This window comes from Nymphalis io, chromosome 12 (genome assembly GCF_905147045.1).
Source record: "Nymphalis io chromosome 12, ilAglIoxx1.1, whole genome shotgun sequence".
NCBI lineage: Eukaryota > Metazoa > Arthropoda > Insecta > Lepidoptera > Nymphalidae > Nymphalis > Nymphalis io.
The window spans coordinates 207,640-226,488 of NC_065899.1; the positions used below are offsets into that span (position 1 = coordinate 207,640).

The following is an 18,849-nucleotide window of genomic DNA, read 5'->3' on the forward strand; positions in this document are numbered from 1 at the left end:
TAGTTTTTTTTATAGAATAGGAAGGCGGACGAGCATATGGGCCACCTGATGGTATGTGGTGACCAACGCCCATAGACATTGGCATTGTAAGAAATGTTAACCATCGCTTACATTACCAATGCGCCGCCAACGTTGGGAATTAAGATGTTATGTCCCTTGTGCCTGTAATTACACTGGCTCACTCACCCTTCAAACCGGAACACAACAATACCAACAATACCTGTTTGCGGTAGAATATCTGATGAGTGGGTGGTACCTACCCAGCCGAGCTTGCACAAAACTATACCACCAGTATAATCGGATCCAAGCGTTCTACTTAGTTCTAAAAGGTGGAATTTTGCAATTGCATATATATTGCATACGGGTATATATAATGAAATTATTATCAATGAAATTATTGCCGGTTCTTCTTAGTAGATTTAATATTTCGAACAGGACAACTATATTTTATTAATTTATATTGTATGTGTATATTAATTTATCTTATATACGGTCTAAAAGTGCTCGAAAATTTTTTGAAGGTCTCACTCTCTGCCTTTTCAGTAACTCCTTATATGATGCAATACAATACCTTCCATCACGTTATCGTAGTTCTATTATACAATTGTTATAAGGTGAAGTTTAGTGTACTAATAGCATCAGTAAAGCAACAGCAGTCCACTTGCCGACACACATTAGTTACAGCACACATAGTCGCTACACTTCGTTAGTACTGAAAAATTACGTAATTTCCGCAACAATCCGAGCGCGGATATGAGTAGGTCGGTGGTCTAGGATTTTATAGTGCTATCAAACTGGCCTCGAGCCAACCCGTGACTGACGAAAATATGGAAAAAAAATATAAATAAACAAAGGTTTTTTTGTAGCGTTTGAAATTTTGCTTGTGAATATTAGCAATTAAGTAAGGCGCCCAACCGTAAATTTATGTTAAAAAATAAAAAAAGCCCCAATAACTTTAGGGAGCAGGCAATCTTCGAATCAGCGAATTACTTGATGGAGTAAATACTGTCAGTACCCATGTATATTATAGCAGGTATATAAGAGTAACTTTTGAAATTAATATCGGTTAGTGCAGACTCATCCATTATCTCATAGTGTGGATCCACTCACAATTATTCTACCAGTACAGTAACAACCTGTTAATGTCCCACTGCTGGGCTAAAGCCTCCTCTCCCTTTTGAGGAGAAGGTTTGGAGCTTATTCCACCACGCTGCTCCAATGCGGGTTCGTAGAAAATACATGTGGCATAATTTTAATGAAATTAGATACATGCAGGTTTCCTCACGATGTTTTCCTTCACCGTCAAGTACGAGATGAATTATTATCACAATTTAAGCACATGGAAATTCAGTGGTGCTTGCTCGGGTTTGAACCCACAATCATCGGTTAAGATGCATGCGTTCTAACCACTAGGCCATCTCGGCTTTTTTCTTCTTCTACCAATCAACAGTATTACTTTGCTTTTTGGGTTGAAGGGTGAGTGATCTTGTGTAATCCAAAAAACGCTTTATTTTAAAGGTTACTTGAATAGAATACATTTGATTTGATTTGAATAATTATAGGGACGTAACATCTCAAATCCTGTGGTTGACGGCCCATAGATTTTGACCTCCTATCGTCTTTCTAAAATAAATTTAAAAATAAAGCGACAAGATGAAGTTAGCAGGAGTATATTTGAGAGTTAACATTTATCAAATTAAATTTACACTTAATATAATAGATTGCCTAAAGTAAGAAGCCCTCAGTTCACATTAAGTTTAATAAGATAATTCGTAACAACCACTGAGATGAGATGTGATATTAATTATCACACATTACGTTGTATTCGTTGCTAGCAATGGCGCCCGGAACGGAACTTCTATATACGAATCCGTATTTTCTCAACAAGTCAAGAGTTAATTAACCGTCTTTATCAGCCATTTTGCGAGTAATTAATGTGCCTTCAGACAACAGCATGACTGTATCAAAACAAAAATAGTAGAAAATAATTCTATGGATGCTATGAACACACTAATTGTATAAAACTTTTCCATGTTATATAATTTCACGTTCTCTTTCTGGGAATCTGAAATACAAGAGTTAATGACTGTTGGCAGTGGAGTAAAACAAGTAATAAGTTTAGTAGTTAGTTCGACTAGAAATGTTGAGATTTTTGCTACAATTTATTCAGTTTTTAGAAAGAACGATCATTTAAAAATCGATTGATATATCGAGTATGTTTGGTATTTATGATCGTATCCTATCCTATTTAGATCCTATTTAGTTTACAGGCTGATATTGTTGTTATTGTTATTGAAGTGTACAATCAATTAAGTAAATAGCTTTACGTGAGATTTTAATTCATTATCATCATCGCATCAGTCGAAAGACGTCCACTGCTGGACAAAGGCCTCCCCCAAGGATTTCCACGTTGGCCGGTCTTGCGCTGCCCGCATCCAACGGCTTCCCGCGACTCGTTCTAAGTTGTCGGTCCACCTTGTAGGGGGCCTGCCCACGCTGCGTCTTCCGGTTCGTGGTCGCCACTCGAGAACCTTTCTGCCCCAGCGGCCGTCGGTTCTGCGAGCAATGTGCCCCGCCCACTGCCACTTCAATTTAGCAATTCTTCGGGCTATGTCGGTTACTTTGGTTCACCTGCGGATTTCATCATTTCTGATTCGATCCGAAACTCCGAGCATAGCCCTCTCCATTGCCCTTTGAGTGACCTTGAGCCTTCTTATGAGGCCTATTGTGAGCGACCACGTCTCTGATCCATAAGTCATCACTGGCAACACACACTGGTCGAAGACTTTCGACTTGAGACACTGCGGTATAAATTATTATACATTATATAAATTGACTACTTGAATAATGTATGTTTTTATTTTCATATTTAATATTTATATAAAAATGTATATAATATCTGGATATCAAAAACCATCTGTATAAATAAATAAAATAGCATATTCTGCGTCGCAGTTTTGTGGCAAAATATCATCCCACATCCGTTTCCTGTTTGTGTTCTAATGTTTGTGTTCACCTTCATGACTTTTGAACACAATTCAGTAATGTTGATCGTATTTAAACCGCGCTCTTCGGTTAAGACTCCTGTGTTCTAGCCACTGGGCACCTCGGTAATTTTAATCGGATATTTTGTACACATTTTTTGTTTTGTCCAACGATTCAGCTCCTTATGTATAACTAACTTTTCAAGGTTCAAGCTTTAGCGGTCCAGTTTAATTTCGATGCGTATCGATCAGATAGATAGACAGTTACTATCGCATTTATAATATTAATATAGATTTTATAACATTTAATCATACTTTTCAATCAAGTTTAATTGAATACGAACAAACTGTGATATTAATCTGAACACCGGGCGGTCGCGCACGCGACACTTAGCACTGTTGATCGCAGGATTAATCGAAGAGTAGTGGAGTTAGAGTTAGAACAATCAAGCAATGATTAATTACTTTTAAACTGATTCGTTATGTGTTGTCTTGGTTAAATATTTCATAATAAATAGGACAATATTTTGGATTTTCAGTCAAATGTTATTATAATAATGTGATTTTGATGGGATTTGGACAACAGCGACAAATCTCCAAGACTATCTGTGTAGGATATGTTATAGTTAACAAGTGTGTCAAGCACACACAGGTGCTCTCCCTATTCCATCACTCTTGAGACATTCGGTTGGCTGACACGAATGGAGATGAATCAACGTGACACAACGTAAAACTAGTGAATTAACGTAAATCATTGGGTGTGCTATTAAGAGTTTCAATACAGAAAAATATAATATAAACTTTTCTTTAAAAGATCATTTTAACAATACAGTTGTAGTATCTTTGAGTACAAAACGACGAGTTATGGATGGGAGGTTGGCATGGTGGTAAAAAGGCTTTGATAAAATATAAGTTTTTCTGTTCTGAAAACTGAATTTTATTTCAACTTCAACGCCAACAAAGAGGTCCAATCTTGTGGATTATACATCGTTATCAGAGAGAAATAAATAATATACATATTTTTACAAATAAGATAAAATGTCGTGTTCGATGCAGGTTGCGAGTAAACATGTGATATACGAGTAGTTATCGCCGGATTATGATAGGTCGGATGTCGAGCGATAACTGACACCGAGTTACAAAGTAGACAATGTTGCGATGTTAGCATTCATTATTTATTTATGAATATGTTCGTATGTACGTTGACTTACTTATAAAATCTCTTTTATGAGAACATTCTCATAAAAGAGATTTTATAAGTAAGTCAACTTATAAGTCAATCAATTAATCAGTCAATTTTATAAGTAATCCATAATTATATCCTATAACAAAATTCGGCATTCACATAAGAGATTCATATAACAGAGAGACATCTCTCTGTTATATGAATCTCTTATGTGAATGCCGAATTTTGTTATAGGATATAATTATGGATGAAACGTTAAAAGCTTATTCCATCAACCTGCTTCAATGCGGGATGGTGGATACACATGTGCCAGAATTTCATCCGACATATCGTGAATGTTAAAAGATAGAATGCTTTTGTGTACTTTTTATGAAGTTATTTCGAAGCAAACAAAGTCGGGTGAAATAGTTATTAAAAAACTTGGTTACGAAGCCTACCTTTCTTTAAATTATTTTATCGTAATGACATTGGGTTAAGACATTATTATTTAGTAATTTAAAACTTTAACTGCTTTATAGGTTAAAATTTTAATTGGACTATCGATTGTGTGAAACATTACTTAAACACGTTCACTTGGCATAGCAACTAAGATGATTTAAATATGATATATAAAATGATTACGGCTTTACATATAAACGTTCTTTGAGGTTTGATTGCTTTGTCTTCGAACATCACGTCAATTACGTTAGAAAGAGATAAATCAACGTTAAACTAAACACTCGCTAAAGAATGTTTATAAGTAAGCTAAAGTAACCGAAATTAACACATTTAAGTAAAATTTATTTCAGGAACCGATTAAATCCAGGAATAGGTCGTAGGGCAATTTCTTTTCTTTTTCCTTATAAAACTCATAATCACAGTGAAAAATAAATGAAAAAATATGTATTTTACATTTAGGCATTTCTTTCCTCGCTCTCTATGGGTATATATATATATATATATATATATATATAGTACTTATAATAATTCCTACTATTACTACTATTACTACTATATATATATAAACACTGATGATGCAGCTTATATACAACACATCCATCAATACTGCAAAGTTTTAAAAAGGATACAGTCTGAGGTTGCCACCCTTATCACCGATGGCCAGTAGTTTCTGCACGGGGTCCCACGCCAGTGCCGTTGGCGAAAACGGGAACCCATGGCGGAATGTCTGTAACAAGAAACAATTTAGTTTTAGTTTCACAAACACTACTAATGCTTACATATGTGTACACACGTATCAATTTGTGCATACAGAGTCTTTAACAAGTGTGACAGAAGAAGTGTAACAGAGTGACAATTGTTGTCAAATATGTACGTTATTTAATTTCGTTCATTTATACATTACATATAATAATAATAATAATAATATCCTGGGACATTTTTCACACACGGCCATCTGATCCCAAATTAAGCTTGTACAAAGCTTGTGCTATGGGAACCAGACAACTGATATACTACATATACTACCTTTATTTTGTAAATACATAATTATATAGAAAAATATCATATTTGAATAAAATTTATACAGATAGATGTCTGAGTTAGAGGGAGTTTAAATGAATTAAGATTTAATTGTATTTTTTATCAAATAAACTATCGTCGTCAGCGATATAAAATTAGTTATATAATTTAAGTAAATATCCCACATCTGGACAGCGCCTCTGCTGAGTTTGAAATGAATTATAAACACAAAAAAAAACTGAGTGTTGCTTGCCCAGGTTTGAACCTACAATTTGTGATTAAGATTTAAGATTCTCGCGTTTTAGCCACTGGGCCCTCTCGGCTTTTGATATAAAACATAGAATAGAATATGCTTTATTGTAGATGAAAAGAGTTAGGGAAACATTAAGATATGACAAAAAAAGCTAAAATGTAGATTATCATAAACGAGTCTAGATGACCCAGTGGCTAGACACGTGAGTCTTAACCGAAGATTTTTTTTTATGAAATAGGAAGGTGGACGATCATATGGGCCACCTGATGGTAAATGGTCACCAACATGAGGAAACCTGCATGTGTATTCTCCAACCCGCATTGGAGCAGTGTGGTGGAATAATATCTTAAACTTCTACCCAAAAAGAAGAGGCCTTAGCCCACCAGTGGGACATTTACAGGCTGTTACTTTACGTTTTTTGTTTTTCATATACGATGGATTTTTAATATAGGTGTGTCTTGTCTTGGTCTTGAATGGTAACAACATATCTATCTCTAAACAGCACTTATATTGTTGTGTTCCGGGTGAGAAACAATGTATGTAGTTACGGACATAAGTTCTCATATTGAATACGTACTATATTATGTATGCAATAATGCAATAAATGAAATCAATCCTATAGAATGACGATTTTCAAAAGTACATAAAAATTTATTTAAATAAATTATATTTTGATTTTGGTCAAATGCCTAATGCAAGCGAAAACTTAAATTTAATTAGTGATTAATCAAATAATATTCAGTTGTTAAGGTCCGATGTATGAGTTGGAAAACTTAAATATCTGAAGTTCACCTGGAGAAAAGGTTATCGGAGGACTGTAAAAATACAAGATAGCTGGCAATCAACAGAATGATAAAAAATAGCGTGCATCGAGTATATAAAGACGTTTCGGGGTTTGTTCGACACATTCATCAGCAGTTTTGGAAGAGAGCTGGTCATCATGAAGATAGTGGTATTAGCGGCGATCCTCGCCGTGACATCGGCATCCGTCATCAAGGATGACCACACCGTCTTCATTGGAAAGGACATCTTGAGTAAGTGGATTTCACTTTTATGAATACTATTTTTTAAATGTCTGCTTAAAACCAATAAGGGTATAATTTGATCTATGTTATAGTTTATAGTGTTTAAACAATTTGCATTTTTTTTTGGCGATGAAAAGCGAAAGTATGTTTCGGTGCATACATTACATACTTTATTGTTACAATGTCTGAAAACTGTTTCAAGCTTTTAACGTAGCTATTACGTACGCATTGCATATTTCATATACTCGTAGTTGCGAATGTAACCGATATCAATATAAAATACACTCATAGCTACAAACAAAATTAAACGAATTATGCAATAAAATGATAAAAAGCTTCCAAAGCGGTGCTTATTTTCGTCATATTTATTTTTATAGCGAATGTGGACATTAAGACTAAGGAAATCCTGTGCATGAAACTTCTGAACTACATCCTGCAGCCTACCGTATACGATGACATCAGGGAAGTGGCTAGAGAATGGGTGTTGGAAGAGAACTTCGACAAATACCTGGTAATATAACCAATCTATAATCATTTAAGAGATTGGTATTTTTAAAATTTGTAAGCATAACAATTGGTAATGAAATAAAATCTAAACATAATCATGATTTTCAGAAAGTCGATGTCGTGAAGAAGTTCATCGAACACTACAAAATGGACTTTTTGCCTCGTGGCGAAGTGTTCGTGCACAGCAATGATAGGCAGATGGATCAGGCCATTATGGTCTTCCGTGTTCTTTACTTCGCAAAGGACTTTGACACCTTCATCAGGACCGCTTGCTTCTTCCGTGAGCGCATCAACGGTGGCATGTTTGTGTACGCCTTTACCTGTGCCGTCTTCCACAGAGAGGACTGCCGTGGTGTAGTTCTTCCAGCTCCCTACGAAATCTATCCTTACTTCTTCGTCGACGGCCACATTATCAACAAGGCTTTTATGATGAAAATGACTAAAGCAGCCACTGACCCCATACTGTTCGATTACTATGGTATCAAGGTTACCGACAAGAATCTTGTCGTCATCGACTGGCGCAAGGGAGTCCGTCACGTATTGAGCGAAAGCGACCGTATGTCCTACTTCACCGAGGACATTGACCTTAACAGCTACTACTACTACTTGCACATGTACTACCCCTACTGGATGACCGACGACGTTTACGGTTTGAACAAGGAGCGCCGCGGTGAAGTCACTATGTACAGCAACCAGCAACTTCTTGCAAGGTACAGACTGGAACGTCTGGCTCACGACATGTGCGACATTAAGATGATCAACTGGAACGAGCCCTTGATGACCGGCTACTGGCCCAAGATCCGCCTTCACACTGGAGATGAGATGCCCGTCCGTCGCAACAACATACTTCTCATTAACAAATACAACTTGAAAGAGAAACTTTACGTTGATGACATCGAGAACATCATCCGTGAAGGTATCTTCAAGGGTCGTATTGAGCGCGTAAGTATCTTTATATATCTCTCTGAATATATAATCGGCTTTATTAATAGGTTTCGACTAGTGGGCGTCAAGCTATAGATCGATTTATCTTGTTGCTGACAGCTGACATCCAAAATAACCGCTATACAGCTTTCATTCGCTTTGGGCTGAATACATTAAAGTAGAGCACTATTAAAACAATTTATGATTTTCAGCGTGATGGAACGGTTATCAACTTAAAGAAATCTGAAGACTTTGAATACCTCGCCAGGATGCTCCTCGGTGGATTGGGTATTGTGAATGACGACGCTAAGGTTGTGCACGTCGTGCATTTGTTCAGGAAGATTTTGTCGTATGGCAACTACAACTTAGAAAAGTGAGTTTATTAGATTATTTTGCAGTTTGTAAATATTTGTCATCGGTCCAAAAACCTTGGTATTGTAAGAAGTATAAAGCACTCATTACACAGTTACCATGGAATTAATAATAATAAAAAATAAGACCACCCATTCTTCCGGTGGTAGTCGGAAAAATTACATTTATTTTCTTTCTTTTTCTGATATTTCAAGCTGAAAATTTATTTAGTGAGTTTATTTTAAAATTTGTAATTATATCAACATATAAAACAACGTCGTAACCTTTCCCAGGTACACTTACATCCCGACCGCATTGGACATGTACTCGACTTGTCTGCGTGACCCTGTGTTCTGGATGGTCATGAAGCGCATCACAGAAAATGCCGTCCTTTTCAAGAAGTACTTACCTAAATACACAAAGGAAGAGCTTAGCTTTGACGGAGTGAGAGTTGAACAAATTGTCACCGACAAGCTGGTTACCTTCATGGACGAATATGACATGGATATCACCAACGCCTTATATCTCGATGAGACTGAGATGCACAAGAAGAAGTCTGACATGACCTACGTTGCTCGCATGCGCCGTCTTAACAACCATCCGTTCAAGGTCACCATTGATGTCGTCTCTGAGAAGGCAGTCGATGCCGTGGTACGAATGTTCATTGGACCTAAGTACGACTGTATGGGCCGTTTGTTAAACTTCAACGACAAACGTCTTGATATGGTAGAAATCGACAGCTTCTTGTACAAACTGGAGACTGGCAAGAACACCATTGTACGCAACTCCCTCGAGATGCACAACGTGATTGGTGACAGGCCATGGGCCCGTCGCTTCATGGACTACACCACCGACACCACAGGAACCGTTGACCGCGTAGTCGACAGCTACTGGTACAAGCAACGTCTTGGCTTCTCTCACAGACTGCTCCTCCCTCTGGGTCGTCGTGGAGGACTTCCTCTCCAGCTCTTCGTCATCGTCACTCCCGTTCGTACCGGCCTCGTTTTACCTAGCATCGACATGACAATCATGAAGGAGCGTCACGCGTGCCGCTACTCCGTTTGCTTCGACACCATGCCCCTCGGGTTCCCATTCGACAGGGAAATCGACGTTACCAACTTCTACAATACCAACATCAAATACATCGACATTCTCGTCTACAGAAAGGACATGGGTATCTCCAACACCGTCAAAGATATCGACATGTCGGAAATGGTGATGAAACGTGACGACCTCACCTACTTGGACTCTGACATGTTGGTCAGATGGTCATACAAAGACGTTATGATGATGAGTGCGGATAAGATGATGAGACTGTAAGCGACCGTTATATAATACCTTAATATGTAATATATTAAAATAAATAGCATCGAATTTAATTTTTGTTTTTCATTAACAATGCCCTAAAATTATACTTTTATATATACAAATGCTAAATGCAACCAATAAAATATAGTCGTTATCCCGGAGATACGGCTTTGTGAATTTTTTGATATGGCGAGTGCTTTGATCTCCCAACCTTGAAACACGCCCCTTATATAATCCCTTTTGAATAAGTTCAACTTGTTCAGTTTGTTAACATTCAGTCAAAAAAGGGTGCAAGTGAATAATAATTAAAAAATAAAAATTAAATTCATTTGATTTAACTATTATATACTATAATATAATATAATTGGAAGTGTAACTTTTGCTTGATATTAAAATAATTATTTATTTTCATTCAAAAGTTTTTAATACTTGCAGTAAATGTTCGATATTGCATGTTGGAGTTGGAAATGTTTGGAATATCGATGTCTATTGGAAATTTTAATTACGTTGTGCTACCGCGGCGCTGATATATCTGTATCCCAATAGTGATTAAACTATTCTCTTCGGAATTTAAACAGAGGATTGTTTCATAATCAGCACAACGTGTAAACGATATATAAAAAAGTATAAGAAGACTGAAAATATAGTTTGTTGTTCAGTTGTAGCTTATTCCACCACGCTACTCCAATGCCGACTGGATGCAAATGAATTATAAATAAAAATTAATCACTGTTTTGGTACGGGATTGAACTTGCAATGTTCGGTTAACATTAACGTGACTACTGTGTAATCTCGGTTCGAATATACAATTATGTCATATTTATTTTAACCAAAAAATATATTTTTAAAGCTACTTAACAGTAGTGAAATTTTAACAATTATTTTAACTGCAGTTCATAGAAGTTTAGGGTTATAATCTTGTATATTAATCCTTCCAGCTTATTACCTTAGTTAACTGTCCATAGTGTATTAGTATCTTGTATCAACCAAAAGGCATTGTTAAAAGGTTTTTGTATTAAATTATTTTCATGATCGTAAAAACAAAATGTGATGTTTGTTCATTGAACAGGAGCCTAAGATAATAACACATCTGACGTTTTTACCAGTTACACATTACATTGTTGGTAACGCAATGCTTTGAGTGTTCATTTCAAGCGATTAAACATTCGTTTAGCTTTGTAAGGAAACGTTTTACCTATTATATACATTTAAATTTTGTCTTATATAAAAAATACGTATAGGACACGCGTTTCTTATGAAATATTGATATAAATGGTTATTGAAAAAAATATATATTTAAAGAAAAGTAATAATAATAAATATGGAGTAAAATAAATGTAGATATAAGAGTATCGTTAAAAGAAAATCTTACTTATTACTATAATAGTATATAGCAATGAAGTATGTAGTATAAGCGTCATGCACACACGAGCGAGTATAGCGGTGGCGGAAAGAGGACACATAAGAGAGCTTCATGCCATTCGCTGTTACAGCACACGATTCAGTCTTACAGCGGCGGGGCGCCAATAGATTCAAAATTTAAAAATATTTGAATCCGGTTGAGTTGAATTTGTACAGTTGTTACTTGTTGCTAGCACTGCGTAAAGGCGTCTGTCTGGCATAACCGTAGAATTATAATGTGTAATAATTACATTTAATATTAGTCAAGTTTATTTATATAAAAAAAAACCGTAAATATTCGGGTGCGAGGACAATTTAAACATAGTCCTTTGTTATTTCGGGTGATATCCATCACGCCGCTGTCTGGATATAGTCCTAAGAGAACTCTTTGTCACGCTTCAGGTTACAGAGAGGGGATGAATAGCTTTTATTACAAATCGCTGGATTCACAACATAAAGGTGGTATTGTTGTGTATTTTCGTGAATGTTACACGTTTCCTATTGTTATTTGACGTTGGAGACATATAAACGAATCTCTTGAATATCCAGCCGAGGGTTACGGGTATGAGATTATGAAGTACATTTAGACTTCATTATTATATTACAATATTGAGGATCTCTTGTGTGAGTGTCTTACGTAAAAATAATATGGGTATTCATTGTAATAAAACGAAAATAGATTGTTGTGAATCACTTTATCTTACTGCCACAAACATTGATTTCAATTGGCTAAGTACATAATCATCAGCATTGATTTCGTATAATCCTATGAGGAGAGTTCCACGATACAATCACGCAGCCTCTCCGATCTGTGACGAAGACGACCATCTCAGTGGAGTAGAGAGATAAATCTGCATATAATATGTGCAAATGTATTAACTAAACATTTCTATTAAACATAAAACTAATATGAAACATGTACAACATTTACTTTTAATCAAGTAAAGAAGTGAAGTGATGGATGTGTACTATGAAGTGAAGTGCAGTGAAGTCGTGACAGCAGACCGAGTTTGAGTTCCATGACGACAGTGCATCAATCACGCTAGACCGTGATACTATCCGAGCACAGGTGAAAATTCAATGCAAAGCCTTCCAGCTCCGACGTGACAATAAAAAATAAATATAGAGATAGTTTAAATATACACTTTTTTTAAATTATTTATGATATATATTTTAATTAATAAAAAAAATTATGTATATACTATGAAATATACCAATAAAAAATTAAATACTTAAGATATAAAATGTCATTGACGTGTGCTGTACAATGGACCAATTCAAAAATATATCAATATTGTGTTGTATTTGTGATTGAGTTGTACTGGAAGTGGTTTCAAATTCAGTACCAACGCTTAAACCACAGAAGTAAAATAAAAACTTGTCACTACACGGTATCGTAATCGTATTTGGATGTGGGACTTGTACCAGCTCCTGGGTACCATCCACTCATCACATACTCTACCGCTTAACAGCAGTACTTAGTATTGCCGCGTTCCGATTTGAAGGGTGAGAGAGCCATTCTAAATACAAGTAAAAGCCACATAGGCGGTGGTGACCACTTACCATCAGATAGTCCATTTCTCAGTCTGCATACGTATTTAAAATAAAAAAAAAAATTAAACATCTGTATGAATTGGTTTGAGCAGTGGGTTTGGAATACGTAAATTAACAAAAATATCTTTATAATATTACTAAAATTATATATAAAGTTAACAACGTGCCTTTCTATTGAAAAAGTTTATAACGTGAAGCTGAGCGAGTGTCATCGATCAGTCTCAGCCGTTTATCGCAGACGCAACAGGCGCCGGCGGGAAGTTCGGAGTTAATAACTTATTAACACCTGACATTCACGTATATTACCGTGCTGTGTTATGAGATACTCGTGTTACAATGTTCTATTGTATATGATGTATACTTACATCATACTAATATTTTTTGTAGTGATTATTTTGACCCGGTCCGCTGTTGAGATTTTCTCGACAAACTTTTTAACAAAACACCCTTATTTACGCTTATTTAATAGCTACTCGATAAATACGAAATCGATTCATATAGTATTATTTTAAATCGTTACCAGTAACAGCCTCTGAATGTCCTACTCAGAATGTCCCACTGCTGGGCTAAGGCCTCCTCTCCCTTTGTGAGGAGAAGGTTTTGGAGCTTATTCCACTACGCTGCTCCAATGCGGGTTGGTGGAATACACATGTGGCAGAATTTCAATGAAATTGACATATGCAGGTTTCCTCACGATGTTTTTCTTCACCGTCAAGCACGAGTTGAATTATAATCACAAATTAAGCACATGAAAATTCAGTGGTGCTTGCCCGCGTTTGAACCCGTGATCATCGGTTAAGATCACGCGTTCTTACCCCTGGGTCATCTCGTTACCCGTATCTAAATTATGATCTGGTAACTACGTGATTCCAGTAGTTTGTCTTTTACTAAATTTCTATTCATCGGAGTAGGAATTGAGAGCAGTGAATGATCAGCCATTTGATCTTAATTAAATACTCCTGTTGTAAGATATTGCTATTAGAACAGGCTTAGCGTTGCTCTTGCGCTGACGACAGTATCTAAGATATTAAGCCTCTTACTGTAATTACATGAACCCCCTTTCGCCCTATATGTCGGAACGCAATAATATACACATGGCTTGAAAGCTCAACATACCTGAACCGAACCCACCTGCCTATTAAATATTATACAGTAATATCTCACAAATGCCCTACTTCTAGACAAAGATCTTTCGTCAAGAAGCTGTAATTCGGAATGTGATATAAATGTGGTAGAATTTGATCACCGAGTAATCGAGCACAGCCAGGCCGCTCTGCTAGACCAAAACGGCACAGAGCACGAGATGAAAATCTATACATAAATTGAGCTCGGGGACACACAGTGATGCTTGCTAAAATTTAAAGACACGATCTACAGCCAAGTTGTACTTCGTAACTCAGTTTACAAGTTTGTTTAAGGATATTATGATGTAGACATGTTCATAAAATGTATTTGGTTAAAGTGAATTAGATCTCGAGCATCAATCACTCTCTGCTCGCGAGTCTGGCAACAGGCGATATTATCTTATTGCTACTAGATGTAGTAACTCTAAGCTGACGTTGGTTTAAACGTTCATTCATCACTTAATATATTGTATTGTATTGTACCTATGTATCACGGTTAGCGATTACGATTACGGAAATCAGATGACGACCTCAAATACATGAATGCTAAATTTATATTTTCACTTAATTTTTTCTTTTTCAGAGACTTGAACTTACTGAACAGACATGTTAAAAGATATTTATTTTTATTTAATATTTTTACTACGATAGATAATATATAGATAAATATTTATGTCAAAAGAGAGTTAAGCATACACGGCATGATGTCCTTTGAAGTTTCCTTCCCGCAAATCCAAAAAATATTAAATGTACTCAGATATTTGATATCAAGTTAAAACAAGCTTTTATTTAATCCATGTTTTAAACGGAAATCGCTGTCGCTGGAATTTAAAAGTGTTTGCAAAAATACAGCTCAATCGGTTGAATGGGATTGGTTAAAAATTTAGTTGCAAGTGTCGACCAACACACACAGAAAAGCTTTACTATATTAGAGCCGTAATAGCAACAATTATAATAATTATAACATATAAATAATACACGAGTCTACAAAGTTTAATACCGTAAATGTATTTCTACCGTTTCACGAGTGAGATACGAAGTGAGTTCTTAAACAAGAGAGAGAGACATGTATACTTATACAACAGATAATAATAATAATAATAATACCCTGGGACATTTTTCACACACGGCCATCTGATCCCAAATTAAGCTTGTACAAAGCTTGTGCTATGGAAACCAGACAACTGATATACTACATATACTACTTTTCTTTTGTAAATACATACTTATATAGATAATTACACCCAGACTCAGGACAAACAGACACGTTCATGCACACAAATGTCTGTCCTGGGTGGGAATCGAACCGACAACCTTCGGCGTAAAGGCAAGTGTTCTACCAACCACGCCAACCGGCTCGTCAAAAAACAATATGAATAAAAAACATAATGCAGATAAAAAAAAACAGATATATTTATTTCAAAATTATTAACTGTGGTTTACATGAACACATATGTTTATTGCTTAATTTTCGTTTTTATCGGATTGAATATATTTATATGAAATTGATTTTTCAGTTTTAAATAGGATGTTGAAATCTCGTTTAACCTTAATTTCAAACAGTAATAGCATGTTGTTGAACGATTCACATAACCGCCGTTCTGTAATGTGCAGTCCGTGTGCATCGGGCAGGAACGTACATCGATATAGGCAGGGGGATCGTTGTAAATTGCTTGTTTCTATTTGTTTTCTTTTAGTTATTGAGATTACAGTGAAAAAATATTTAGTAATATAGGTATTGGAAAAATTTTCTTTTTTGATATTTATATAAATTGCATATCAATTGAGTTGGCAAAAGATTGTAACCGTCTAAAGCAAGATTTATTTGACCCTACAAATACAGGACCTATTTATCTATCTACACATATGTATATATATATATATATATATATATATATATATATATATATATATATATATATATATATATATATATATATATATTAAACACTATAACTTTAATACGCATGCACGATGTATGTTGCTAGTTTATATTTTAAAAACTCAAACGTTTACTTCTAGGAAGATTTTTTATTATTATTTTAAGTAATTATTATTAGTAACATACATATGATACATTAACTAGATTAATATATGAAAATGATAGAAAACAAAAGGTATTACTATGAACATTAATATTGTGTAAAGTGTATAATGCAATATTTCTAAGATAAAAGAAGAACTAAGATAAAAAACAACTTTCTATTGATATCGAGTAAAGTGATTGAAATAACAATCGGCTCTCGGTCTTTCTCTATTCAATCCCCGGCATTCGGACCGGGCGAGGACGTAGTCATTCGATCGCTCCATCAACTCCTCTCATTGAGGCAGCCATTGTTTCAATACAACACTGTGTTTGTAAAAGAGTCTTTAAAAACATGAAATTTTATGTAAGCCTTAACTGACGCGCCTGGGCAGTAAGACTACCCCGTAAACCGTGGTGGTAAACGGCGAGACTTCCCCACACGCCGTAATGCCTCCTCTTCTCTCACTACGATTAAAAGTCCCTACTTGAGTAAACATCAAAACAATATTTTTATTTTATTGACGAAACCCTGTGTTATTTTACCCCATATTTCCTTTTTATTTTTATTTATTAATTTTCTCTAACTATAATAGCGCTCCGGATACGTTTTATTCAATCGTCTCACCATTTAAATATAAAACACAATTTGTTAAGTGAAAATTCGAAACAGAGTACGAAATAAAACACGAACTAATCTTTCTTTCCAAATATTTTTACTTTGAAATATAAAATCTGAAAAGAAATTAATCGACAAAGCTCTTAATTGTTTGCGCCAGTACAAAAGACTTGGAAACGGTTCGATAATCGTCGCTTTGAAACTTTATACGTCTTAAAATGGAGATCAAAGACATTTTGACTTTTTAAAATAAATACGTCAGTACAAGGTTATTAAGGGACCTACCTTTAATGGTATAATGAAACGATAACTTTGAGGATAAATGTCTGTATGTATATTAACAGGGGTATTAATGGATATAAACAGGGTACACTAATAACCTCGCAGGACTATATTGCTAACACCATAAACAAAACGCTTGTTCGATGACATTTTCCATAATTTAATAGATTTACTAAAAATAAACTTTCAAGTTGTTAATGCTTTCTTTGAGTCTTTACTTCTGCAAGCCAGTGAAATTATGAGTACACGGCACGAGACATACAATGTACATACTTTAGCATGGCGTTACTGTTAATTTATTTTCGTGCAGGTTAATAATAATTTGAATGTACTTCACAAACATAACTACATATCTAAATGAATACAGTGAATGAGAGTAGTATTTGACTGGCCCATTGGCGCAGTTGGTAGTTATTCTGCCTTCTGTTCCGGAGTTGCTGGTTCGATTCCCGCCGCAAGACTGAGTGTATTCTGTATTTATAAATAAAATTAAAAATTATATTTGTAAATATTTATATAAGACATTAAGTTTCCTACTTTAGGAACAGACGACCATGTATAATTTATGTCTGTCTTTGTCTTCGTTACACTCGAAACTGGTTATAGCTTATATTTAGATATTTGTTTTAATAAAAGGCAAGATATGTTTTAAATACGTAAAAATAAATAAATTATTCGAAGTATAGATGAGGGAGAGAGAAAGCAATATAATCATGTGTCATACAAAAGAGGAGGACGAATTAATTATTTCAAGGCGCTAGGTATTTCACAAAGATGTCGTTTAGAGAACTTGTAATACCTTCAAATACTTTGTCAAAGTAAATTTATAAAAGTATTAGTGGCGAGTATTTCGAAACTTTACTTCAAAAGCAGTTTATGATGAAGAACATTTAGGAGAAACAATGCAGAAAGTTAATTTACCAAAGTTTTTTTTAAATAATAGAGGTTATATTAGAATAATATAAGATTGATAGATTCGAGACTGTGCTAGAGTGTAATGTGGTCACGTGACAAATAATAATTAATTATTCAATCAAAACTGAATAAAATTGCTTACGAAAAATGTTTTTTCTTACAAAACGATTATGATTTTTTTCAAATTTATTTTGATTGATTACCTTTAAGAAAGGCACTAAAAACACAAAAATAATTTTGATTTTGGATGAAACATCGATAGCTATCTTTGAATTAAAAGTTTATGGCAAGTTTCTTTAAATAAAAACGAATCGTTATTGTAAGCCAAACCATTAAAGTTATCCCATATTTTTATACGACACATGATGATGATGATGAATACAATTTTTTTATAGTATAGGTAGGCGGACGAGCATATGGGCCACCTGATGGTAAGTGGTCACCAACGACATTGGCACTGTAAGAAATGTTAACCATCGCTTACGTCGCCAATGCGCCGCCAACCTTGGAACCTAAGATGTTATGTCCCTTGTGCCTGTAATTAAACTGGCTCACTCACCCTTCAAACCGGAACACAACCATACCGAGTACTGCTGTTTTGCGGTAGATTATCTGATGAGTGGGTGGTACCTACCCAGACAAACTTGCACAAAGCCCTACCACCAGTAAAATGGTCCTGCTTACTCCTACTAATTACGTCTCGCAGACATTTCCACCATCGCAAGCAAAACGAATCGTTTTTTGAAAGTAGTAACCGTCAGTAAAAGACGAGTAAGAGACGAACTTAAATGTTTATCATGTAGCGAGGACTTTTTTACAACTGGAATGATAATATTAGGCTTTTAAAAGAAAGCGCTGAAAGCGACCAAGTCAGATATGTACAAAGTTTACGATAAGATCTGCAAAGTTTAGACAATTCCCTAACAACAACGATT

General features: G+C 35.2%; 2 protein-coding genes across 5 annotated transcripts in view; one reads left to right on the plus strand and one right to left on the minus strand.

Annotated features, from left to right (window-relative positions):
- The window catches only part of LOC126772119 (syntaxin-binding protein 5), a 249,638-nt gene that overhangs the window by 58,735 nt on the left and 172,054 nt on the right, over positions 1-18,849 (minus strand). For all 4 annotated transcript variants that reach the window (XM_050492279.1, XM_050492276.1, XM_050492277.1 and 1 more), the window contains exon 2: positions 5,238-5,335. In XM_050492279.1, the coding sequence (XP_050348236.1) occupies positions 5,238-5,335 (98 nt within the window). The remainder of the gene's footprint in view (positions 1-5,237; positions 5,336-18,849) is intronic.
- LOC126772123 (basic juvenile hormone-suppressible protein 1-like) lies at positions 6,802-10,067 on the plus strand. Its single transcript, XM_050492292.1, has 5 exons — positions 6,802-6,915; positions 7,284-7,417; positions 7,522-8,355; positions 8,550-8,710; positions 8,982-10,067. The coding sequence occupies exons 1-5, from the start codon at positions 6,822-6,824 to the stop codon at positions 10,006-10,008; spliced, it is 2,250 nt and encodes a 749-aa protein (XP_050348249.1). The 5' UTR covers positions 6,802-6,821; the 3' UTR covers positions 10,009-10,067.